Raw genomic sequence first — 26371 nt, forward strand, 5'->3', positions numbered from 1 at the left:
TCATCGAGATACCTGTAGATCAAGAAGGTCCCTATGTTCACAGTCAAGTATTAGGGAAAGACAGAAAGTTTTTGATTGATACAGGGGCAAGTAGGACCACAATTAGTCATGCCGAAGTTCCAGGGGCTCCGCTCTCAGGCTCAAGAAATGTTTCCCTTGGATTTTCAGGAAAGCCTATCGTTAATGAGATTTCAAAGCCAGTCACTCTTGAAGTAGGTCCATTGTCCCGCACTACTGATCTGTTACTTACTAAGTCATGTCCGGAAAACCTATTAGGCATTAAGACATTTAAAGAGTTAGGTGCAGTTATTTGTTGTTCCCCCGAGGGAATACGATTGTTCCTACGTGACTTTAAGGGTCACTATGTATTACGAGATTTTGATCCCAGACTGTCTAAAGTTCCGCAGCATTTATGGGTGCAAGGTCCAACTGATGTAGGTTACATGCAAATCACACCCCATCGTGTGACTCTCAAGCCAGGTGTAGTGTTACCACGAATCAGACAATATAGATTGCCACCTGAGGCTGTAGCAGCCTTATCCAAAATTATAGACGAGCTCATGGCTCAAGGAGTAGTTGTAGAAACTGACTCCAATGTATGTAACTCTCCGATCATTCCAGTCATGAAACGTACTGATCCAAATGCACCCCCAGTATATCGATTAGTGATCGACCTACGAGAGCTTAATAAATGTATTATTCCGCAGTACCCAGTTGTCCCAGATATCTCTTCCCTGTTGACAGCTATTGATTCCGAAGCCACATTCTTTACTGTAATTGATCTTAAGAATGCATTTTTTAGTGTTCCGATTCATCCAGACAGCCAGTTTCTTTTCGGATTTTGTTTAAATGGAAGGAGCTATATGTTTACACGAGCTCCTCAAGGTTTCACAGAAAGTCCTAGTATTTACAGTCAAGCACTTAAGAGACAACTAGACAATATTCACATGCCAACTGACACTGCCCTGCTCCAGTATGTCGATGATCTATTGATCACAGCCCGTTCTGAACGTGACTGCGAGCGAGCGTCACTGACGGTTCTGTATTTCCTAGCCGAGATGGGGCACAAGGTGTCCCCTTCGAAGCTTCAATTCTGTGTCCAGCAAGTGGTCTACTTAGGACACTTACTGTCCAAGAGGGGTAGGCAGTTGACACCAGACCGTATCCAGTTGATAGCGAGTCTTCCTCAGCCCAGAACCCAGAAGGAGGTACGTGCTTTTATTGGCCTTACTTCTTATTGTAGACAATGGATTCCACAGTATGCATTTCTAGCCAAGCCACTGATACAGTTAACGACACAGGAGGCAGCCGCAATGACTGTCCTCCCTTGGACATCTGAACATACACTTAGTTTCAACGAGTTAAAGAAAGCTTTATGTCAAGCTCCAGTCCTAGCTACACCGAACTACAGTAAGCCTTTTACACTTTTCGTCACTGAACGTGAAAGTACAGCATTATCTGTTCTCACACAAGATCAAGCAGGACAGTACAAGCCGTGTGCTTACTTTTCTAGCACACTAGATCCGGTCGCCCAGGCTTTGCCTGCGTGCCTCAAGTCAGTTGCAGCCACAGCACTAGCTATCAGACAAAGTGATTCCATAGTTTTAGGACACTCCCTGACAGTACAAGTTCCACACTCCGTGGAAGTTCTTTTAAATAGAACACAAACACAGCACTTGACAATTGCACGTCTAACAGGTTATGAATTGACACTGTTTCAGCCACACATAGAAATCAGACGCTGCAACGTCCTGAACCCTGCTACACTGTTACCATCAGTTAATCCAAATTCTGCCACACATGATTGTGTGGAAGTAGTCAACATTACGACAAAGCCAAGGCAAGATCTGACAGATATTCCATTACCAGATCCCGACCTGACACTTTATGTGGATGGTTCATGTATGAGGACTAGTACAGGAGATTTAGTTGCCGCGTATGCAGTGACTACTGACACTGAGGTTATTGAGACACACCGCATTGACACTCTGTCCGCTCAAGCAGCAGAGCTAGTTGCTCTGACACAAGCCTGCATACACGCCAAGAACCTGAAAGTTAATGTTTACACAGATTCACGCTACGCATTTGGAGTCGTACACGACTTCGGAGTGCTCTGGCAGGAGAGAGGTTTCATGACTTCTCATGGAACCAAGATTCAGCATGGTCTCCTTATTCAAGCTCTGTTAGATGCCATACACTTACCGACATCTATTGCTATCATGAAGTGCAAAGCACATACGAAAGTCACTGACATTATTTCTCAAGGTAATGATCTAGCAGATCGCACAGCCAAGCTTACAGCTCAGACTCCAGACATTCAAGCTAATCCGACACAGACACATACTCCAGATCCGACTACATGTATGACAGTTAAGGACCCCACCCAGGATGTCATAGATATCCAGTTACATGCTACTCCCGATGAAATGAAGAAATGGTCTGAACAAGGAGGGGTCCAGACAGATCAAGGATGGGTGACGAAGGGAAGAACCACATGGTTTCTCCCCGACTCTATGGTTCAAGTCATTATTAATACCGCACATAGTCCAGCACACTTAGGAGAAAAAGCAATGTTAGACAGTATCCAGAACATTTGAGCAGCCGGTCTCGTTGAGAGACATAATCAGACTCTGAAAATCCGAATTGCTAAAATATGTAAAGACAAGGGTGTGGACTGGCTAGTAGCTCTGCCAGTCGCTTTGTTTTATATGCGCATGGTCGCACATTCCAGATCAGGTCTGTCCCCGTATGAGGTCGTATTCGGCCGCCCCCCTAACATGTGGGGTACTCCTAGACCCCGAAGTATTACTGATGTTTCATGTAATATGCTGACAGATTACCTAGCTTCCTTGATGTCTGCCCTCAACTCATGTCGTTCACAGGTTGCCGCCGCATTTCCAGACAATACCGAGGTGGCACCGCATGAAATCGTTCCAGGTTCGATGGTACTCGTGCGGAACTTCGACAGATCAAGTCCGCTGGAGCCACGTTGGAAGGAGCCCCGTCAGGTCCTCCTCACCACCCGTACAGCCGTGAAGTTGGAAGGACGCCGCGGCTGGGTGCATCTTTCGCACGTCAAGAAATTCTACGGATTAAAACCGGTCTCTAAGAACATTTCCCAGGATATCAAGACTTGTCAAAACATTGTTCCTAAGGACTGTCCCGCAAATGACATTGATACAACCCCTCCCTTGGTAGAGAAAACTCCGCAGCAGGAGTATAAGCAAAAACTCCGGTCTAGTAAAATAAGTCAGTCAGTTTGATTGTATAAGTCCTCCCCTAGGTGAAACGGTTAGACTGTTTCTGACATGTATAAAATAGACCCCCATAGTGAGAGAGTTAGTCAAAACTCAATTCGATGTATCATTTTTCTAAGTTTCATATTATTTCTCAGCCTTTTGATTTCCTGCACCAGTTACGCATTTTACCTGTGTTTTCCAGTTCCTCATGTAAATAAGCATTCTAATGTTACAGTAGAGCACACGTTTAGTGATCTGCCTCCTCATGAATATTCATACCGCCTCGCGATGCGTAACAATACATTTATCCGCATGTTACATTATTCACACCAGACCAGCAATGCCACTAATTGTTGGGTGTGTGGTCGACTCCCCCCTTTCCAGACGTCGAAGGGAGTTCTGCCACGTTTTCCTTATCCTTTTTCCCATAATGGTTCGTGTGGAGCATGGTCCACGTTAACGTCATCCTCAACAGATATGTTCTTTCTTAACAGCACATGTTTCCCAGACAAGAAAGGTCTTCCCCACAGAACAGGTTTAGACCTAGAAAATGAAGTGTACAATTTAGGTAATTATTCGTCGAATTTCATGGTCCTGAATGTTCAGTCTGATACTACTCCAGACTCACCTGCTATTTCAGTATTACCAGTCAAAGGTGAATTATGTGTCCGTAGTTATGGTTCTGTACACGTAGGACATAGTGATTGTACTACTATTATCCAGTATAGTGACGGTGGGAAATCTATTTTTAAAGCTTCACGTCATTCTTATTTTGTTTGTGGTCAAACCGCATATGTTCGTCTGCCCCTCGATTGGGAGGGAACCTGTTACATTGCCTTCCTACTGCCACCTGTTTTTCTAGCACCACCTGACTACCATAGGAATTCCTACCTAGTACACACTAGACACAAGAGAAACCTCCCGATTGTCGATTATACTGAGACTGCTGCAGAGCAATTCATTGACATTGATAAAGGTGTTTTCCCTTATTTAGGCACAGTTGTAAATAGTAAGCTAATTCGTAGGTTAACAAGAACCCTTGAAGCTGTAGTAGATGAGACTGCCTCCGCTCTAGGTAACTTAACCGAAGAGCAATCCTTTATGAGAATTGTTGTGCTCCAGAATCGTCTCGTCCTTGACGTCATACTGGCCGATAGGGGCGGGGCCTGTAGACTCATCGGATCTAGTTGCTGCATTTTCATTCCAAATAACGCGCCGTCTGTTTATTCAGCTATAACCAGACTTCATAAAATTGCCCATCTGTTACACCAAGATCCAGGCACCTGGACATGGTCCGGTTGGTTCTGGAATATAATTTCTGCCTGGGGATGGAAAGTCCTGTCCTTTCTAGGTATCGCAGTAGCGATCATATTCAGCTGCTGCCTCTGTATACAATGTGGCCCTGCGATTTGCGGCATGTGTGCTACCTCTTGTATTTCTAGTCCCAAGCCCCGTTCTAAATCCCGTTCCAAGACAATTCGAGATGAACAAATGGTACTGTATGAAATGATAGATGGTATCATGAATATTAATGTTTCCTGATGGAAACGTAGTGACAAGGAGGGAATGTGGAAAAGTAAATTTTGCCATGTTCTGTGTCACTACGTGTCATCCATCACATGTTATGTGTGCATGACCAATATGCATATGTTATTCCCCATGTCCGATTCAAGACGCAATTATAGTTGTGTCCACCTCTGATATGCCATTTCCTAGTCCTCATGAGTAATATGAGTGTCAGGCCTATGTAAAGTTATGTTGCCACGTTTCTCAGTGTGCACGTTATTTCATTATAAAGTCTCCGTTTCCAGGCCTCAACAGGGCCCGGACATCAGATTCAGCTCCTGTCTCCTGAAGCCTCGCTGAGGAGCGATCCAGCCCCCACCTGTATCCTCGACCTTTCACTTACTTCCTGCCTCGCAGTGCCCGGTGCAGCTTGGCTCTGCCTCCGAGTCTGCCAAGACTATGTTATGATTCCAGCTATCAGTTTAGTCCTCCTTCTCTGCATTCCTAAGCTACTGAACTGCATCAATAGTTTCCGTCATTGTCTAGCCTATTCGGCTCCATGTAAGAGAAATACTGGATTTAATGGTCATTTAATATTCTTCATCACGTACTACATGTAGAATAAATGCATGCTCTAGCCTTAGAGTCAGTTAGCTTCTCCCCTCATGATTTCTAGTTTATATCAACATGTTCCCTAAACATTAGATACCAGATAGGGTCTAGGTACATGTCGCTCCGACCCTCCAGACTTTAGTCTCTGCTCCTAGCACAGAGTTCATAGCCCCCAGCTTCTCCTAGTAACACGTCATTGTCAGTTTGCGCGCACCACCAGGTTAGAGGTCCCGGCTCCTTAGGTAGCCCCCTCCAATGTTTCCGCCCATTTCATGACATATTCTATTACGTTTGCATCACATGTCTATGTATACGCCCTGTTACACCTCCTTTGTACCGTTATCTTTCGCGACTGCTACACGTCACACCTACTGCTCCACCCACTGCTACGCCCATTGCAATGTAATGCTATGTGTTTGCGTTATGTATATATGCTCATGTAATGTTATTAAATGGGAGAGCTAGCCATTCCAGATCCGGTCCCCGGCAGCTGCCGGGCCATGCTAGTCCTTGCCATTCTGTTCCTATGCAGGTTGTCCTGTCCCTGTCCTTTATGCTGTAATAAACCTGCAAAACTCCCACTACCTCGAATCTTGACTCTTATTTTATTGAGCTATCTGTTATTCATTCATTCATTCAAAAATAGATCCGGTATTATTTATTTATATACCACACCATGACCAAATTCCACAACCTGCACACAGAGCCATGTAGACATGCCTCAAGTCTGTTGCACGATAGCATTGAGCACTCCACTGAATAATTCCAGGCAATTATAAACACGTTTTTATACGACCCCAAAAACAATTGTTAATGAGCACTGTGTTTGTGTGGTAAGAGCAGTAATTAATCTCCTTATTTAAAATATCAAAATTATTCCCTTTACAATCTTCAGTGGAAGAAATGTTATGATTGCAATCCAAAACGTATAAAACAACACTAAACCTCTACACATTTGATTAGTTATGCAATCAAAATGAAAACAATGCCTGCTCATGCGCTCAAACATGACATAATTAACTGCAAAAGCAATTGCATGACTGGCTTCATCAGATATTGCTTGACCAGTAGCATCATCTTGGAACATCCCGTTTTTCCAATTGTGCTGATGCTTTCGAGCTGCTGATTGTTAAACTCATGCTTTTCGAATCCGAAGAAAAACGACTTTTGGAAATTAACTGATGAATGTGTGTCAGTCACTTAAAATGAAGTCACAGTAGAACGGAAATTCTGCTGGTTAGTATGCCGCCCTCTGACCTAAAGAAATGCGGTCTTTAACATTGGGAAGTTGTTCAATACCATATGCCATTGTTAAAAATCTTGGAAACATGATGGAGATATGTCTGTCTGTGACTGAACAAATATCTACAGTTCTGAGTTCAGGAGTTTACATCAATCATCATGCGCAGGAATGGACACTTGTATCTACAATAACCTTTGGTTATCCTTTGAAAACCCTCATAGACGTTGAGATGTTATAAGTGCGGTATATCTTTTGTCCGCCCCTTCTCTAACGTCATGGCATATTCATCGGGTTAACAAATGACGTGCTATATGCCTGCCTCACCCGAGGCAACCTCTGGAAAGAGTAGAAGTGTCCAGAAATGAAAAAATGCACTTGTCCAGAGGATTTTAGTGTAGTGCTAGTGAGCCAAAAAATTCTAAAGACTATTTAACACCCGAACACACAATTTATTGAAAAAAATGGTGTAAATAGTGATTAAAAATAGTGGTATATGAGGTAATCGAGTTACAGGACTACCATATAACTCCATCTAGGTCAACATGTTTCAGCTCTAATTGGCCCGAGGGGTCTATAGAGCTTTCGTCAGGACAGTACATAAAAACAGGCTGAATACTCACACTATTCGTGTAGTGTTCAATGGAAGTATGAAAGTATCACACTCAATTTCCTGTGTTTAGGAAAAACAAATATAAGAACAATTGTACATAGCGGCATATAGCATGCACAGCAGGAGACTCGAATTTTGTGGCCCGGTGCAGAGAAGTGATATAAATTACATCAAACTCCATTAATATACTTATGTGCATCACGTTATGGATACAATACTACATAGAAGTGGTGGAGAAATAGAACAATGGATCGTGACACTGGGATATCAAAGTGATATAAAATGAAATTCATGGTCATTAAGTAATTCGTGAAAGTTCCTATAGGTAACCCTAAAGCCCATAAGGTGGATTTAGGCACGAGGGTCTGACATTGTGCGTCATGCAAGTAGTCTTACAATTCATGCGCTAGAAATAATTGTACCTTAAATTGTAGGAAATCTCTCCGCATCAGAAGGGATATCAGAGTCGCTTGTTACAAGGCATTCGCTGGAATAATAATAAAGGGCAACAAGGTATCGTAATGACAGCAAGAGCGCAGCCGTTACTCACTGCGTTTGGTTAGCCGCTCTTCTGGCGCCATCCTTACCCTCGTGTACGCTGCAATTGCTGCTAGTGCTGACTCTGCCCCCTGGAAAGAGGAACTGCAAACCCTCGTTTGTTTTTAACATCATGAAAAACAACAAGGGACTGCTGACAACCATGGTTCTTAAAGAGGCAGAAAACATTTGTTAACGATCTCAAGAGTACAAAATAATGATATAGGAGCGAATTGATGTCACTATTTTTCAAAAATGTCGTAAATAATCAAATGGATTATGTTGGAAAAGACTCTTATATGGAAAATTAAGGGTCTCTTATTCGATGTGATATATAGTATGATTCAGCACAAATGAGTGGGGGTTAAAGAGGATATATTACGAGCAGGGAACATATTGAAATATCAATAATTTCTAATATTGATTTAATCCCACTCAAAAGGTTTTACGTGAGTACATCACAAACAGGAAACAATATAAAATATCAAGGGTTTCTTATTTAATATGATATTTCATATAGTCCCTCTTGAATGTTTTAGGGTTCAAGCGAATATATCATGAACATGGGTTGAGGGTTAACAGGTGGATCAGGGACCCGGTGGCCATTTAGTAAAATTGGTGCCACGGAATATTGTCGTTCATCCCATGTATGTGGGTTCCCAAACGATCGACCCATCTTTGTTCCCTTTCAAAGAGTGTGCGTTCGGCATCAGTATGTTTCTCATGGAGTTTTTCCTGCACTGTCCATCTAAGATCATCACACGAATGTCCAGCTGTCACAAAATGTGTGCAAAGTTTTGTTGTGCTTTTCTTGAGACGTATGTTGCTCCTATGTTCCCCTATGCGAGTCTTTACCTTACGACAGGTCATCCCCACATATTTTTGTTGACAGGGGCATGTAACGAGGTACACCACATGAGTGGAATTACAGTTTGTGTGTTGCCTCTGAGTCCATAGTAGGCTGTCGGTCAGTTGTAGGGTCTTGGTTGGATTAGTGAATATACAAACTCCACAGGTGCCACATGGAAAATGGCCTGTTATTGGGGTCATATTGATGTTCCTTATAGTCGTCGTGGTGAGTCTTTTCCTGGGGCGAGTGTGCACTAACACATCTTTGAGATTTTTTGTCCTCCGGTTGGCAAATCTCGGCTTGGGCCAATCGAAATTCCCTGAGGTCACTATTGACCAATTCTTCCTTATGAGTTTTTGTACCTGGTACGAGGCTGGGCAGAAAGTAGTCACACATGTGACAAGGTCCTTCACTGGTTCCTTGTGATAGCTCTGTAACAGACACTCCCTTGGTTGGTTTTGAGCTCTTTTTTTACATTTGGCGATGGTTTGTGGAGTATAGTTCCTCGCTCGTAGTTTTTTACTCAAAATTGTAGCCTGTTGTTTGTAATCACTTGGTTTGCTACAATTTCGCTTGTGTCTCAGGAACTGACTATAAGGGAGATTGTCTCTTAGAGGTTGGGGATGGAAACTGAAATATGACAGTAGGCTATTTTTAGCTGTAGGTTTCGTATATGTCCTTGTCTCTAGTTTCCCATTCTCAGAAAATATAGTCAGGTCCAAAAAGTCTATACTTTCTCTGTTGGCGGTAGAAGTGAACCTTAGCCAACGATCTTGTGCATTCAGCCATTCCATGAATGTGGTCAAGGAATTTTTTGTGTCCCAAATTAACAAAACATCGTCAATATAACGCTTCCAGTATAGGATACTGGAAACGTATGGATTGTCATTATTGAGGACGAATTTCTGTTCGAATTGACTCACACACAGTCCGGCTACCGATGGAGCAAAGGCGCTGCCCATGGAAGTACCATGGCACTGTAGGAAGAGTTGTCCGTCGTATTCGAAGTAATTCTCTTTCAATGCTAAGCGACAGCACTCTAGAATAAAATGGCGAGGTGTTTTGTGAGGCCATTCAATGAGGAATAAAAGATCTTCCAGCATTTGCATTGTATCATCTTGGGGCAGGCTTGTATAAAGCGATTCTACATCTAATCCAACCAAGATCATGGTATTTGGTTTGAATGCTTTATCAGCTATCTGGGTTAGTAGGTCACGAGTATCTTTTAGATATGTCGGGGTGCGTTGCACCAGTGGTTTGAGGTATTCATCAGCGAATTTGGAGAGAGGTTCTAAAAGTGACCCGATTCCCGAGACTATCGGGCGTCCTGGTGGTGGGGATTTATTTTTATGCGTATTGGGCAATGAATAGAAAAAGGGGACTTTAGGTGTTCTTGGTGTTAAAAAGTCTGCCTCTTTTCTGGAGATCCATCCATTCACCTCTGCTTCATGTATCATTATTGTGATGGTATTAGACAGTCTCTCGGTAGGGTCAGAATCAAGTTTTCTGTAGAAATTCTCATCCGACAATAGTAGGAGGCATTGTTGGTCATATCCTTCTTTTGTAAGAATGACCACCCCCCCACCCTTGTCCGCTGGTTTTATGATGATCTCATCATTGTTCTTCAATTCCTCTAGTGCTCGTCTTTCCTGATTACTGAGATTTTGGAAGGTTGATTTCTTCGGTTTTTTGTCCAGGTTGTCAGTACCTTTTAGGATAGCTTTCTCGAATGTCAATATCTCTATCGGTATCGCATTGGTTGGTGGAAGGAATTTAGATTTCCTCTTAAGTGTAGTATCACCATCTGTCCCAGGAGAGGGGGATCCATCAAAAAAGGCTTTAAGTTTGAGTGTTCTGCAGAATTCTGACAATTCTGACAATTCGCACTTTAATTTGAAAGGATCTACAGGTGGAGTAGGCACAAAGCCTAAGCCCTTGTTTAGAATATTTGTTCTATACGGAATCGGGTCACTTTTAGAACCTCTCTCCAAATTCGCTGATGAATACCTCAAACCACTGGTGCAACGCACCCCGACATATATAAAAGATACTCGTGACCTACTAACCCAGATAGCTGATAAAGCATTCGATCCAAATACCATGATCTTGGTTGGATTAGATGTAGAATCGCTTTATACAAGCCTGCCCCAAGATGATACAATGCAAATGCTGGAAGATCTTTTATTCCTCATTGAATGGCCTCACAAAACACCTCGCCATTTTATTCTAGAGTGCTGTCGCTTAGCATTGAAAGAGAATTACTTCGAATACGACGGACAACTCTTCCTACAGTGCCATGGTACTTCCATGGGCAGCGCCTTTGCTCCATCGGTAGCCGGACTGTATGTGAGTCAATTCGAACAGAAATTCGTCCTCAATAATGACAATCCATACGTTTCCAGTATCCTATACTGGAAGCGTTATATTGACGACGTTTTGTTAATTTGGGAGACAAAAAATTCCTTGACCACATTCATGGAATGGCTGAATGCACAAGATCGTTGGCTAAGGTTCACTTCTACCGCCAACAGAGAAAGTATAGACTTTTTGGACCTGACTATATTTTCTGAGAATGGGAAACTAGAGACAAGGACATAAACGAAACCTACAGCTAAAAATAGCCTACTGTCATATTTCAGTTTCCATCCCCAACCTCTAAGAGACAATCTCCCTTATAGTCAGTTCCTGAGACACAAGTGAAATTGTAGCAAACCAAGTGATTACAAACAACAGGCTACAATTTTAAGTAAAAAACTACGAGCGAGGAACTATACTCCACAAACCATCGCCAAATGTAAAAAAAGAGCTCAAAACCAACCAAGGGAGTGTCTGTTACAGAGCTATCACAAGGAACCAGTGAAGGACCTTGTCACATGTGTGACTACTTTCTGCCCAGCCTCGTACCAGGTACAAAAACTCATAAGGAAGAATTGGTCAATAGTGACCTCAGGGAATTTCGATTGGCCCAAGCCGAGATTTGCCAACCGGAGGACAAAAAATCTCAAAGATGTGTTAGTGCACACTCGCCCCAGGAAAAGACTCACCACGACGACTATAAGGAACATCAATATGACCCCAATAACAGGCCATTTTCCATGTGGCACCTGTGGAGTTTGTAAATTCACTAATCCAACCAAGACCCTACAACTGACCGACAGCCTACTATGGACTCAGAGGCAACACACAAACTGTAATTCCACTCATGTGGTGTACCTCGTTACATGCCCCTGTCAACAAAAATATGTGGGGATGACCTGTCATAAGGTAAAGACTCGCATAGGGGAACATAGGAGCAACATACGTCTCAAGAAAAGCACAACAAAACTTTGCACACATTTTGTGACAGCTGGACATTCGTGTGATGATCTTAGATGGACAGTGCTGGAAAAACTCCATGAGAAACATACTGATGCTGAACGCACACTCTTTGAAAGGGAACAAAGATGGGTCGATCGTTTGGGAACCCACATACATGGGATGAACGACAATATTCCGTGGCACCAATTTTACTAAATGGCCACCGGGTCCCTGATCCACCTGTTAACCCTCAACCCATGTTCATGATATATTCGCTTGAACCCTAAAACATTCAAGAGGGACTATATGAAATATCATATTAAATAAGAAACCCTTGATATTTTATATTGTTTCCTGTTTGTGATGTACTCACGTAAAACGTTTTGAGTGGGATTAAATCAATATTAGAAATTATTGATATTTCAATATGTTCCCTGCTCGTAATATATCCTCTTTAACCCCCACTCATTTGTGCTGAATCATACTATATATCACATCGAATAAGAGACCCTTAATTTTCCATATAAGAGTCTTTTCCAACATAATCCATGTGATTATTTACGACATTTTTGAAAAATAGTGACATCAATTCGCTCCTATATCATTATTTTGTACTCTTGAGATCGTTAACAAATGTTTTCTGCCTCTTTAAGAACCATGGTTGTCAGCAGTCCCTTGTTGTTTTTCATGATGTTAAAAACAAACGAGGGTTTGCAGTTTCTCTTTCCAGGGGGCAGAGCCAGCACTAGCAGCAATTGCAGCGTACACGAGGGTAAGGATGGCGCCAGAAGAGCGGCTAACCAAACGCAGTGAGTAACGGCTGCGCTCTTGCTGTCATTACGATACCTTGTTGCCCTTTATTATTATTCCAGCGAATGCCTTGTAACAAGCGACTCTGATATCCCTTCTGATGCGGAGAGATTTCCTACAATTTAAGGTACAATTATTTCTAGCGCATGAATTGTAAGACTACTTGCATGACGCACAATGTCAGACCCTCGTGCCTAAATCCACCTTATGGGCTTTAGGGTTACCTATAGGAACTTTCACGAATTACTTAATGACCATGAATTTCATTTTATATCACTTTGAAATCCCAGTGTCACGATCCATTGTTCTATTTCTCCACCACTTCTATGTAGTATTGTATCCATAACGTGATGCACATAAGTATATTAATGGAGTTTGATGTAATTTATATCACTTCTCTGCACCATGCCACAAAATTCGAGTCTCCTGCTGTGCATGCTATATGCCGCTATGTACAATTGTTCTTATATTTGTTTTTCCTAAACACAGGAAATTGAGTGTGATACTTTCATACTTCCATTGAACACTACACGAATAGTGTGAGTATTCAGCCTGTTTTTATGTATTGTCCTGACGAAAGCTCTATAGACCCCTCGGGCCAATTAGAGCTGAAACATGTTGACCCAGATGGAGTTATATGGTAGTCCTGTAACTCGATTACCTCATATACCACTATTTTTAATCACTATTTACACCATTTTTTTCAATAAATTGTGTGTTCGGGTGTTAAATAGTTTTTAGAATTTTTTGGCTCACTAGCACTACACTAAAATCCTCTGGACAAGTGCATTTTTTCATTTCTGGACACTTCTACTCTTTCCAGAGGTTGCCTCGGGTGAGGCAGGCATATAGCACGTCATTTGTTAACCCGATGAATATGCCATGACGTTAGAGAAGGGGCGGACAAAAGATATACCGCACTTATAACATCTCAACGTCTATGAGGGTTTTCAAAGGATAACCAAAGGTTATTGTAGATACAAGTGTCCATTCCTGCGCATGATGATTGAGGTACCTATTCAGGGGAACTGAATGGACGCATAATTCCTCTTCCCTCTTTTGATCACAATCCTTAAGCAGCGCACAGCTGCGGGAACATTTCACATCAGCTGATAAGTCTGATCATTGCTGACGTGTATTCTGTACGATGGAGAATAATAATGGACTCAGTTTCACTGGTGACGACATTGATGAAATTCTAGCTGCACAGCCACTTTTACAGAATGTCGACTTCACACAGGCAATTGCCCAGACAGATGGATGGGAGACCCTATCAAACAAAAAGAGGGAACAAATTCGAACTGCTATCCATGGGATAATCATGACTGAATATTTGAGAACTAAGTCAGCACCCAGAGGCCTATGGATTTCAAATGCTCCAAGAATTTTTCTTCACGATTTAGCCTTCCGTCGTGAATGGTCCTCCATATCATGGAAATGTACTCTAGATTATTTAGTCCTGATAATTAAGACAGCCAAGAGGCTATCAGATGCATTATTGGCAGAAATCCATACTTGTGAAACTCAATTGAAAAACAGCATCAATCCACAAATTTTAAAAAAGAGACTGGATGAGATCACAAAAGAAATGGATGATACTCAAGAGTTTCTGATGCAGAACAAGTTGCAGAAACTGGCTAAGGATTTGAAAAAGTTCAGTCAGGAGAAAATGCATCCGTATTCTAAAGACGACTACACAGTGATAGATATCACTTCAGATGCAGATTCGACTGGGTGGTCTTCTGATGGCTCTGAAAACAGCACGGACCAACAAACACCTAGAAGAGGACTAACCAACTCTAGATTTAGAGGACCAAGATGTGGCAATAGAGGGAATAGGTGGCATAGACCTCCTTTCTATCCTGGTAATTCAATGCCTTACTTCCAGCCATTTATGCCCCCCTTTGGAGGTTGGATGAATCCTTACAATTTAGGAAATGAACATCAGCCTCACATGAATGACCAAATACAACAACATCCAGGGCCTTCGCATCAACCACAGCAGCCTTTTTTAGGGAGAGGTCAAAATCAGCCACGAGGCAAAAAGAAAAATTTAACATGGCAGGACCGGCAACCAAATGTGCAGACCAGGAGTATGTCCTCGGCACAAGTGGACGGGAACAAGAAGAGTCACTAATTGTGAATCTGACGAACATGCCCTTAACGGAAGTACAAACAAATATTCTAAACAAGGGCTTAGGCTTTGTGCCTACTCCACCTGTAGATCCTTTCAAATTAAAGTGCGAATTGTCAGAATTCTGCAGAACACTCAAACTTAAAGCCTTTTTTGATGGATCCCCCTCTCCTGGGACAGATGGTGATACTACACTTAAGAGGAAATCTAAATTCCTTCCACCAACCAATGCGATACCGATAGAGATATTGACATTCGAGAAAGCTATCCTAAAAGGTACTGACAACCTGGACAAAAAACCGAAGAAATCAACCTTCCAAAATCTCAGTAATCAGGAAAGACGAGCACTAGAGGAATTGAAGAACAATGATGAGATCATCATAAAACCAGCGGACAAGGGTGGGGGGGTGGTCATTCTTACAAAAGAAGGATATGACCAACAATGCCTCCTACTATTGTCGGATGAGAATTTCTACAGAAAACTTGATTCTGACCCTACCGAGAGACTGTCTAATACCATCACAATAATGATACATGAAGCAGAGGTGAATGGATGGATCTCCAGAAAAGAGGCGGACTTTTTAACACCAAGAACACCTAAAGTCCCCTTTTTCTATTCATTGCCCAAGACGCATAAAAATAAATCCCCACCACCAGGACGCCCGATAGTCTCGGGAATCGGGTCACTTTTAGAACCTCTCTCCAAATTCGCTGATGAATACCTCAAACCACTGGTGCAACGCACCCCGACATATCTAAAAGATACTCGTGACCTACTAATCCAGATAGCTGATAAAGCATTCGATCCAAATACCATGATCTTGGTTGGATTAGATGTAGAATCGCTTTATACAAGCCTGCCCCAAGATGATACAATGCAAATGCTGGAAGATCTTTTATTCCTCATTGAATGGCCTCACAAAACACCTCGCCATTTTATTCTAGAGTGCTGTCGCTTAGCATTGAAAGAGAATTACTTCGAATATGACGGACAACTCTTCCTACAGTGCCATGGTACTTCCATGGGCAGCGCCTTTGCTCCATCGGTAGCCGGACTGTATGTGAGTCAATTCGAACAGAAATTCGTCCTCAATAATGACAATCCATACGTTTCCAGTATCCTATACTGGAAGCGTTATATTGACGACGTTTTGTTAATTTGGGACACCAAAAATTCCTTGACCACATTCATGGAATGGCTGAATGCACAAGATCGTTGGCTACGGTTCACTTCTACCGCCAACAGAGAAGGTATAGACTTTTTGGACCTGACTATATTTTCTGAGAATGGGAAACTAGAGACAAGGACATATACGAAACCTACAGCTAAAAATAGCCTACTGTCATATTTCAGTTTCCATCCCCAACCTCTAAGAGACAATCTCCCTTATAGTCAGTTCCTGAGACACAAGCGAAATTGTAGCAAACCAAGTGATTACAAACAACAGGCTACAATTTTAAGTAAAAAACTACGAGCGAGGAACTATACTCCACAAACCATCGCCAAATGTAAAAAAAGAGCTCAAAACCAACCAAGGGAGTGTCTGTTACAGAGCTATCACAAGGAACCAGTGAAGGACCTTGTCACATGTGTGACTACTTTCTGCCCAGCCTCGTACCAGGTACAAAAACTCATAAGGAAGAATTGGTCAATAGTGACCTCAGGGAATTTCGATTGGCCCAAGCCGAGATTTGCCAACCGGAGGACAAAAAATCTCAAAGATGTGTTAGTGCACACTCGCCCCAGGAAAAGACTCACCACGACGACTATAAGGAACATCAATATGACCCCAATAACAGGCCATTTTCCATGTGGCACCTGTGGAGTTTGTAAATTCACTAATCCAACCAAGACCCTACAACTGACCGACAGCCTACTATGGACTCAGAGGCAACACACAAACTGTAATTCCACTCATGTGGTGTACCTCGTTACATGCCCCTGTCAACAAAAATATGTGGGGATGACCTGTCATAAGGTAAAGACTCGCATAGGGGAACATAGGAGCAACATACGTCTCAAGAAAAGCACAACAAAACTTTGCACACATTTTGTGACAGCTGGACATTCGTGTGATGATCTTAGATGGACAGTGCTGGAAAAACTCCATGAGAAACATACTGATGCTGAACACACACTCTTTGAAAGGGAACAAAGATGGGTCGATCGTTTGGGAACCCACATACATGGGATGAACGACAATATTCCGTGGCACCAATTTTACTAAATGGCCACCGGGTCCCTGATCCACCTGTTAACCCTCAACCCATGTTCATGATATATTCGCTTGAACCCTAAAACATTCAAGAGGGACTATATGAAATATCATATTAAATAAGAAACCCTTGATATTTTATATTGTTTCCTGTTTGTGATGTACTCACGTAAAACCTTTTGAGTGGGATTAAATCAATATTAGAAATTATTGATATTTCAATATGTTCCCTGCTCGTAATATATCCTCTTTAACCCCCACTCATTTGTGCTGAATCATACTATATATCACATCGAATAAGAGACCCTTAATTTTCCATAGAAGAGTCTTTTCCAACATAATCCATGTGATTATTTACGACATTTTTGAAAAATAGTGACATCAATTCGCTCCTATATCATTATTTTGTACTCTTGAGATCGTTAACAAATGTTTTCTGCCTCTTTAAGAACCATGGTTGTCAGCAGTCCCTTGTTATTTTTCATGATGTTAAAAACAAACGAGGGTTTGCAGTTCCTCTTTCAGGGGGCAGAGTCAGCACTAGCAGCAATTTCAGCGTACACGAGGGTAAGGATGGCGCCAGAAGAGCGGCTAACCAAACGCAGTGAGTAACGGCTGCGCTCTTGCTGTCATTACGATACCTTGTTGCCCTTTATTATTATTCCAGCGAATGCCTTGTAACAAGCGACTCTGATATCCCTTCTGATGCGGAGAGATTTCCTACAATTTAAGGTACAAATATTTCTAGCGCATGAATTGTAAGACTACTTGCATGACGCACAATGTCAGACCCTCGTGCCTAAATCCACCTTATGGGCTTTAGGGTTATCTATAGGAACTTTCACGAATTACTTAATGACCATGAATTTCATTTTATATCACTTTGAAATCCCAGTGTCACGATCCATTGTTCTATTTCTCCACCACTTCTATGTAGTATTGTATCCATAACGTGATGCACATAAGTATATTAATGGAGTTTGATGTAATTTATATCACTTCTCTGCACCGGGCCACAAAATTCGAGTCTCCTGCTGTGCATGCTATATGCCGCTATGTACAATTGTTCTTATATTTGTTTTTCCTAAACACAGGAAATTGAGTGTGATACTTTCATACTTCCATTGAACACTACACGAATAGTGTGAGTATTCAGCCTGTTTTTATGTATTGTCCTGACGAAAGCTCTATAGACCCCTCGGGCCAATTAGAGCTGAAACATGTTGACCTAGATGGAGTTATATGGTAGTCCTGTAACTCGATTACCTCATATACCACTATTTTTAATCACTATTTACACCATTTTTTTCAATAAATTGTGTGTTCGGGTGTTAAATAGTTTTTAGAATTTTTTGGCTCACTAGCACTACACTAAAATCCTCTGGACAAGTGCATTTTTTCATTTCTGGACACTTCTACTCTTTCCAGAGGTTGCCTCGGGTGAGGCAGGCATATAGCACGTCATTTGTTAACCCGATGAATATGCCATGACGTTAGAGAAGGGGCGGACAAAAGATATACCGCACTTATAACATCACAACGTCTATGAGGGTTTTCAAAGGATAACCAAAGGTTATTGTAGATACAAGTGTCCATTCCTGCGCATGATGATTGAGGTACCTATTCAGGGGAACTGAATGGACGCATAATTCCTCTTCCCTCTTTTGATCACAATTCATGAGTTTACAGCCTTCATCTCCTAAAGAGGTTTTACTTCCTGGGTTTTCTCTGAAGCGTTCAGGGAGTTTTACAGTGGTTACTTCTTGTACGGATTTTGCCAACAGTTCCTAATTAGAACTGTTTAACCACTTAATAGCTCAGCCACAGGGACTTCAAAACACATCTTCTTATGTACTCCTTATGTACTCCTTGGCCTTCACTGGCAACAGAATGCAACAGGAGCTAAGGAAAGCTTGCATTGGTTACCGCTTAGAGCAGGGGGCACCATCATTTCCTGCAATAAGAGCTACTTATGTTCAAAGAAAATCAACCCGAGCTACTAATGCTATTACATTTTTAACAGTGACCACATTAGACGTTAGAAGCCACCACCTCAGTGCATCAAACACATCTGCCATCAGAGAAGCAAAAAGAGCTTTGTCAATGTGGAAGCCACTCCATTAGTAATTCATAACAGCCATAGCTCGAGTGCCCTTGGAATCAAGATAATATTATTAAAAGTAAGCCTACCCAAAGCCGCAGGAGTTTTCACTCAAATATCATCTTTTAATCCATATTTGTGAAAATCCACCATTTGTTTCAAACATCAGCTCATAAATTTCGAATATACATACATTTACATCTCAGATGCCCACTTTTCAATTTCGATATACATATATTATTTCAATCAAGCAAAACCTTCTAGTTTAGTATAATCGGCTACAAACGGATAGTTGGAGAGCTAACAGTGGCTTACAGGCTACTCGTTTAAGGAGCCTAGTTTGGAGAGGCGTTTCTAGTTAAGCCAATTTGTCTGGTTCATTCGAGCTGGCCAGTGCAATTTTTCTTGAACAATGCTTTAAAAGATATCAGAAGTGGCAACGCCTTCTCGGTTTGCACGACACGACGTTAGAACACACTCTCTCGGTCTCTCAAAGAACTTTAAAACCATGACCTTTTCAAACATATGCTGAAAAAAATGTCTCTTTCAGCTCCTTGACTTTTACGTTCTCATTATGATCCTTTAGCTTCCTCTGTGCCGTCTCCAGTAAACCTCAATACGGGACTGCTCAGTGATGTAAGTGTACTCTAAGAAATAATTAACCTATACAAAAATTAACATCTGTAATCTCAAAGAAGTTACACATCATTGTTCTTTTTTAATATGCTTGCTAGCTGGGCAATTAAATCCCTTTTCCTGTATATAATCTCTGCGGGGACATTAGATTTTAGCAGCTCTGCTGAAGGCATACGACTGTGTTTATGCATGGTAAATGCAGCACCATTTCATACCAATTTATTTTTTGAGGGAACATATAGACATTCTTTGAATGCATTTAAGGTATGGCACATTATCTTTGAATTGTAAATGTAATAACTGCATCCTCATTACAAGTGGCCTGGCGCAATTAACTTAAGTCCTCCCGGTAAAACTCCAGTGTACCCAGGACCTCTTTAAAGGAAATGTAATTTTCCAGTCCCCTTACTAAACAAAGAAATTGGGGCTGCTATAACAGGTCAACTGGTACCTTAATGGAAGGAGGCAATGGTAGTGCCCATTTTCAAAAAAGGGAATAGATAATCTCATCTCCCTCCTAGATAGCTCTAAGATAAGATATAGATAAGGATAAGAACGTGCTGTCTGTGAAGCAGTATGGTTGTTGCCCAGGGTTAGGTGCTGTAGAAGAGTACCTCAACCTTCGTGAATAGTTGGGAAAAAGTTGTTCAACCTTTACGTACAACCACTTGCTGCGGTCGCCAAAGTATGGGACCTCAACATCTTCTCATATGCTGACGATTCGCAGCTGGTGGTCGCCCTTACGGAAGGTTTGATTGGGGACCATGTCAGATTCAAAGCCGGGCTGTCCACGGTGGCTGATTGGATGACAACTAACTGTCTTCAGTTAAACGCTGCTACAGAGATATTATTGGTTGGCAGGAACACCCATTTGTGGGGAGACCACTGGTGGCCATCTACTTTGGGGAAAGCCCCGGGGCCAAAAAAAAAAAGGTGCCGCCACTTGCTTCGGTATCTTACTCAGCCGCAAACCTGTTCTGAAATTTTTTGATTCGGCCACCAGGCAGCTGATTGTCCAGGCCACAGTGCTATCTAGACTTGACTATGCCTGTTCACTGCTGCTAGGTGCTAACCAGGCAGAAATCACCCGAATGCAACGTATTAAAAATGCGGCTGCCAGAGCTCTTGTAGGTCTGCCCAGTCCTATTTCCGCTACCATCCGAGGGCTCCATTGGCTGTCAGTAGCCCAACCAATACAGTTTAAGACTCTCTGTATCTCGTTTAAAATCTTGAGACTGGCTACTCCTAAGATGCTCGGTACGCTACTGAACTGGTATGTCCCCTCGCGGGCACCACGTTCGGCTGGTCAAAACCTGGTTGAAGTTCCGCGGTTCAAACGTAGTAGAGCGGGAGGACGCTCTTTCCGTGTTCTTGCAGCAAAAGCTTGGAATGCTCTACCAACTCACATTAGAGAAATGGAAAGTCTACCCGTCTTTAGAAAAGCCATAACAACTCATTTTTTTCCGTAAAATTCCTTCTTGATTGTGCCTACTCCGTTTTTCAACTCTTGGTTCCTTCTTCTGGATTTAGCGCCGGGACGCCCCTTCGCTGGAGCAGCTGCGCGCTTTACAAGCTTTTATAACATAACATAACATAACATGTCAAAGCCACAAGAAGTTCCATCCACTTAGCTTTTATGGACCTCTCCTGTATTTTTGATCTGGTAAATAGAGTAAATCTAAGGGATACCATGGAGAGGATGAAAGTAGAACGAGGTCTGATCCACCTATTACGTAGGATGCACTGGAACACTGTAGACAGGATTTGAAATGGAGCAAATTGGGAACTTTTGCCTTTGATTAAATATTCCTCAGAGGTACACCAGGGTTGTATGATGGCCTGACTGCTATTCCTCACTTATATATTCACAGGTGGTGAATTTTATCTTGTAGGAATTTTTGATTCCAAGCACATATTTTATCTTACAAGATTTTGTTTTAACATCATACATTTCTTAGTGGCATTCCCTTGTCACAGTGTTCAGTCTTCACTTCCTCAGATTTGTCCTAGGGACAATATTTCACCTCATACACACTGCACTTTGTGCATTTTTTTAAAGCTTTACTCATATCTGCGAAATACATTTTTGACCAAATATTCCTAGCTGGTAGAAATAGATAGCATAGGACAGCTCTTGTTTTCCTGCAACATTTAAGTAGTATGAATGCTTATACTGCAGTGGTTAACTATATTTGCAGTGTGCTGGTTGTTAAGAAAAGATATGGGACATTGTAATATTGTTTTAATTCTCTATTGTGTGCCTTAAGTCATTTTAGATATGAAGTATCTGTGGATATTTTGTGATTTAGAATTGCGAGTAAGGAAATAGGAACAGTCTTAATTTTATGTAAATTAAATGTATTTTGTTTTTGGATGTACACTTTATTGGCTACTTAAGCTCAATAAAGTTTGATTGATGATATTAAGGATGGTTTTTGCCAAATGTCCTAACTCATGAAGCAACTTCACTGTTGCTTTAGACCATTACTGGGCCATGGGTTGTGATTCTTCTCAAGACAGCCAGTCAGACTTTCGCACTCCGCACACAATGGAGCCAACCTTGCTTAACAAGAGCACAGTCATTAGGAAGAGGTAATGAACAACACTGCTGTACGACTGCCACCAGATTTTTCTGCTGTCTTTGACATGAAAGAACACCTAGCCTGAAAACAAGAATAATACATTCGTTGTCCATGACCACAACTCACCTCCATTGTTTTAAAATAGGCATCCGGCCTGCGAAATGAAAGAACGATTGGGGTTATGCCCTAACCAGACTACATTGTGCTTCTTTACCCTCCCGCTCTACTCACTGCCATTTAACACTTATCTCTGCCCAATGGCTGATGTCTTACTTAGACATAGTTTGGAAGTATGGTGAAGATATACATATTATTGAGGTACTTACAATGGAAGTAGAGCTAATACAACCACAGAAACTTTGACTATCGAAAGCCGTATGAAAGTCATCCTGCATAGATAAAGACAAAAGTACCTATCTCTTGATGTTGTGGGAGCGAGAATTGCAATACGTGATTTGAGATCCCCCATCCTTACGGCATGGGACAATCCTTACAGTATGTTCCTCTTCTTCTATATCCAAATACCAGACTCTTCATGATTTGAGAACATCACACCATTGTTCCTCACACAACATTGAAGTACACATTGAAGTCCACTCTTTGGAGCCTTCATTCAGCATTATGTTCATTACATCATTGTGATCTACTAGTGGTTATCATTATTAAGAATAAATAAACTATAATAGATGCAGACTAAGTAGCACTGATCCTTAAGAACAGCAAACAAAAGGGCCTTATATCATACGCACTAGCTTACTAACAAGTCGAGAGTGGATATGAAAATCCTATGCCTGGTTCGTGAGACCAGCTGAATACAGGGCTCTCCATATGTTTATCTTTATATGATTATAGATTGGCCAGGTCAATGTAGGTACAACCATTCATCCATGTATCTAATCACAACACACCATAAGAAAAAGAAGTTACAGCAAAACAGATCAGCATTCTCTGTTCTCTAACTATGGAACATGTAACAACACGGATGGCAATTTGAAATGCATATCATTGAGGAAGGAGGTCAAGACATTACAAAATTACTCTCAAGAGAAAATTTAAAGACATAACATCCTAACTTAATCTGCTTGCCTCAAAATCAAAGCTCTGCCTGAGTTACACTCAGATGTAGCCCAGCTGCTCCGCATGTAGGACCTATGAATAAATATAGCATCGGCCACGTAACATGTTCCAAGTATTACTAGAATGACTTTAAGGTTTTCATTTAATCAGATACCATATGAAAATAATAGCATTTTGCTATGCCATATTGTACTAAATGCACTACATTTTGTTTTAACATGTGCGTGTGTGTGGGTGAGTCAGACTCATGGTATGGAATACACAAGATATAGTTTCATGAGTTTTAAGTACATTTTCTTCATTTTACAAAATGTAAATTTAAGGATGTGTGCAAATCGTCTGCAGTAATATACAGGTGCACATATGTCTATTTCTTTCTTACGAAACAATAGTTTTCCATGAGCATGCATATTGCATTCTTTTCAACCACAACAACCTAAATAGCTCATGAATATCTTCTAGATGCCAGTATCTCATACAAATTGTTGTTTTGTTAGTCAGTAGCACGTTACAAAACCTATAAGATGGTGCAATGAAACTGCCATCTGTACTTTGAGCAGTCCAAGCCATAGCTATTTAAAACAGAAAATGAGACAAAACATATTGTCTTACCATTGAAGTTCACTGCCCGAATGTAACTAAGTAGCTCCTTGCCCTCGATCACACTCATTCTTGAGCACAGCCCAATGGATCCAGGGCAGAGTTCCTTGTGCATATTGTTCAGAGCATGGGCCATGGAATAGACAGCATCAATAACAAACTGGACCTTTCCTTCTTGCTCATAGCTGGAATCCCTACCAATGCGCTCCAATCCTGAAACAAAGAGTTTAATGAATTTAGCCTTCATTTTTTCATATGTGCAGCAATAACCATCTTTGAGCTGAAATGTAAAAAAAAAAGACTGCAATTGTGTTACAACCATTTGGCCAGGGAAGTGCATCCCAATTTCTGTACATCAAATTAGTATATTCAGAGAAGGATCAGAAGAGGATGAGCTGTAGGTTTTATGCATTGCCTTATTCACTATTCTGTAAGATTATTATGCTTAAACAAGAAACAAAATATATATTGTGAAGAATCAATAAATTTAAATATGTTAATGAAAGGAGGTAAAAAAATCACAACAACGGCTTCCAGGTGCAAACTTTGTATAATCCCCATTCTGAACTCTTCACACCTTTGTTGACAGCTTCACTGAGACCTCATCCTTGGTCAACCCGTCGTCCATGAACCCATTTCGGATTCAGCCTGCAGCCTTGCCTTGCTGAGGTCTCTAATGTTTAGAAAATTTTCTAAGTCCAAAGGCAAATTCTTTGACCAGAAAACCTCAACCTTGTATTGAACCAAGCTCCATCATGGTCAACCTCATACCATAGCCTTGTCTCAGTCCACCACAACCAGGTGTCAGCTGTTGGTACTTTGCACATTTTGGAGCTATTTTTTTAAAACTTTCAAATGTCATATCTCAAGTTCCTCTTCTTGGATTTTTGTCAGTTTGTTCTTTAAAATATCCTCTATTTCCACACTAAATTGGATTAAGATTTTTATTGTGTTGCTTTTTTTACTTTTTAACTATTTTGATAATTCTAAACACTTTACATATTTTCTTAAGTTATGCCTGTCTGCTCTATGCTATAGCTACCAGGAGTTCAGCTCAGATTTAAATTACTGAAATCTTTACAGGATCTGCATGAATAGTGACATTATTACTTGTGGTGGGCTACCATCCAACTAACAATCCCTCAAAATCTGATAACTAATTGTCAAACTCCCACTGAAGACCTTGGTTTTGGAACCAACAGCTCTGAGCAAGATAAATGTGGATATAGAAGCCGCGGTGGTCACTTTATTGCTTGGATGAATTTTCCACTCCGCCCTGTGCCAATAATTTATCTTAGGACGTAATCACTTTTTTAGTTCCTAAAATCCTCCAGCAGGAAAAGGCTGGAAGCCAGAGCCAGGCATGGCTTCATGAGGTTAAAAACCTAATCCATGAGATCCAGCTGAACACATTTTCAGTGCAGTAAATAATTGGGCTGGGCAGAGCTCGTGGAGTTTCAAAATCAGAATGACTGGAAAACGACACCAAATTCCACAGAATTCCATGAGCAGGTGGAGTTGTATCAGTCGTCTCCAGCATTACATCTAGAGAAGAGGGACATTTAGGATATTAATCAGAATATTTACTATTTCTGCGCAGATATTTAAGTGGGAATAAGGAGTACAAAGGCTCTGCTGTTAGCGTGACATGCAACTGCAGAGAATTATGAGCAACAGCAAGGAAAGCGTTTCTCACATTCTCCGCTTCCTCACTACATGTCACAGAAAAATATGTGGGCTGCAGGGATTTTTTCCTCCATTCTCCATCAGCAAATGTGCCAAGAGCTGAATATCCACTTGTTACTAATCTCTGAGCTTTACATTTTTTCCATGCAGTCTTGATCCTTCAGGCATCGCTCGGGAACTGCACTACAGATTTAGTAAAATCAACGGTGTTTTCTTGGCACTCATGGCAGAACCTGGAGGCCGATGTGTGCCCATACTTAGAATGTCACAGACTACTCAGCATTCAGGAAAGACTTAGAACCAGAATCAATGAAACCCCAGTCTCAGTGCTTCCTAATCGATGCCCCAGCATGCTCAGTGCCACGCCCTGTTCAGGTTCAACTTAGTGATTATAAACCACTCGCTGCACAATTTGTGCTTTCTGCAAGTGAAAAAGTACAAAGGAAGGGGAAGTGGGCAGAGTTTGCCACGTGTATAGAAACAGCAGTTCAATTGGCAGATCTGCTGAAGAGAACAAATATGGTATCAAGCTTTACATTTGGACAGCAACATTTACCAACATTCAGGTGTATTCATTCCATGGCATCCATGCTAAATATAATACAATCTTGTAGAAAACAGGCCTATTTTGGGAC

At 41.4% G+C, this 26371-nt stretch overlaps 1 protein-coding gene across 2 annotated transcripts in view; it reads right to left on the bottom strand.

Annotated features, from left to right (window-relative positions):
- Nucleotides 1–26371, bottom strand: part of GRM8 (glutamate metabotropic receptor 8) — a 1898542-nt gene that overhangs the window by 846642 nt on the left and 1025529 nt on the right. For both annotated transcript variants that reach the window (XM_078679089.1, XM_078679093.1), the window contains exon 5: nt 24063–24263. In XM_078679089.1, coding sequence (XP_078535215.1) covers nt 24063–24263 — 201 coding nt within the window. The remainder of the gene's footprint in view (nt 1–24062; nt 24264–26371) is intronic.

This window comes from Lissotriton helveticus, chromosome 1_1 (genome assembly GCF_964261635.1).
Source record: "Lissotriton helveticus chromosome 1_1, aLisHel1.1, whole genome shotgun sequence".
NCBI lineage: Eukaryota > Metazoa > Chordata > Amphibia > Caudata > Salamandridae > Lissotriton > Lissotriton helveticus.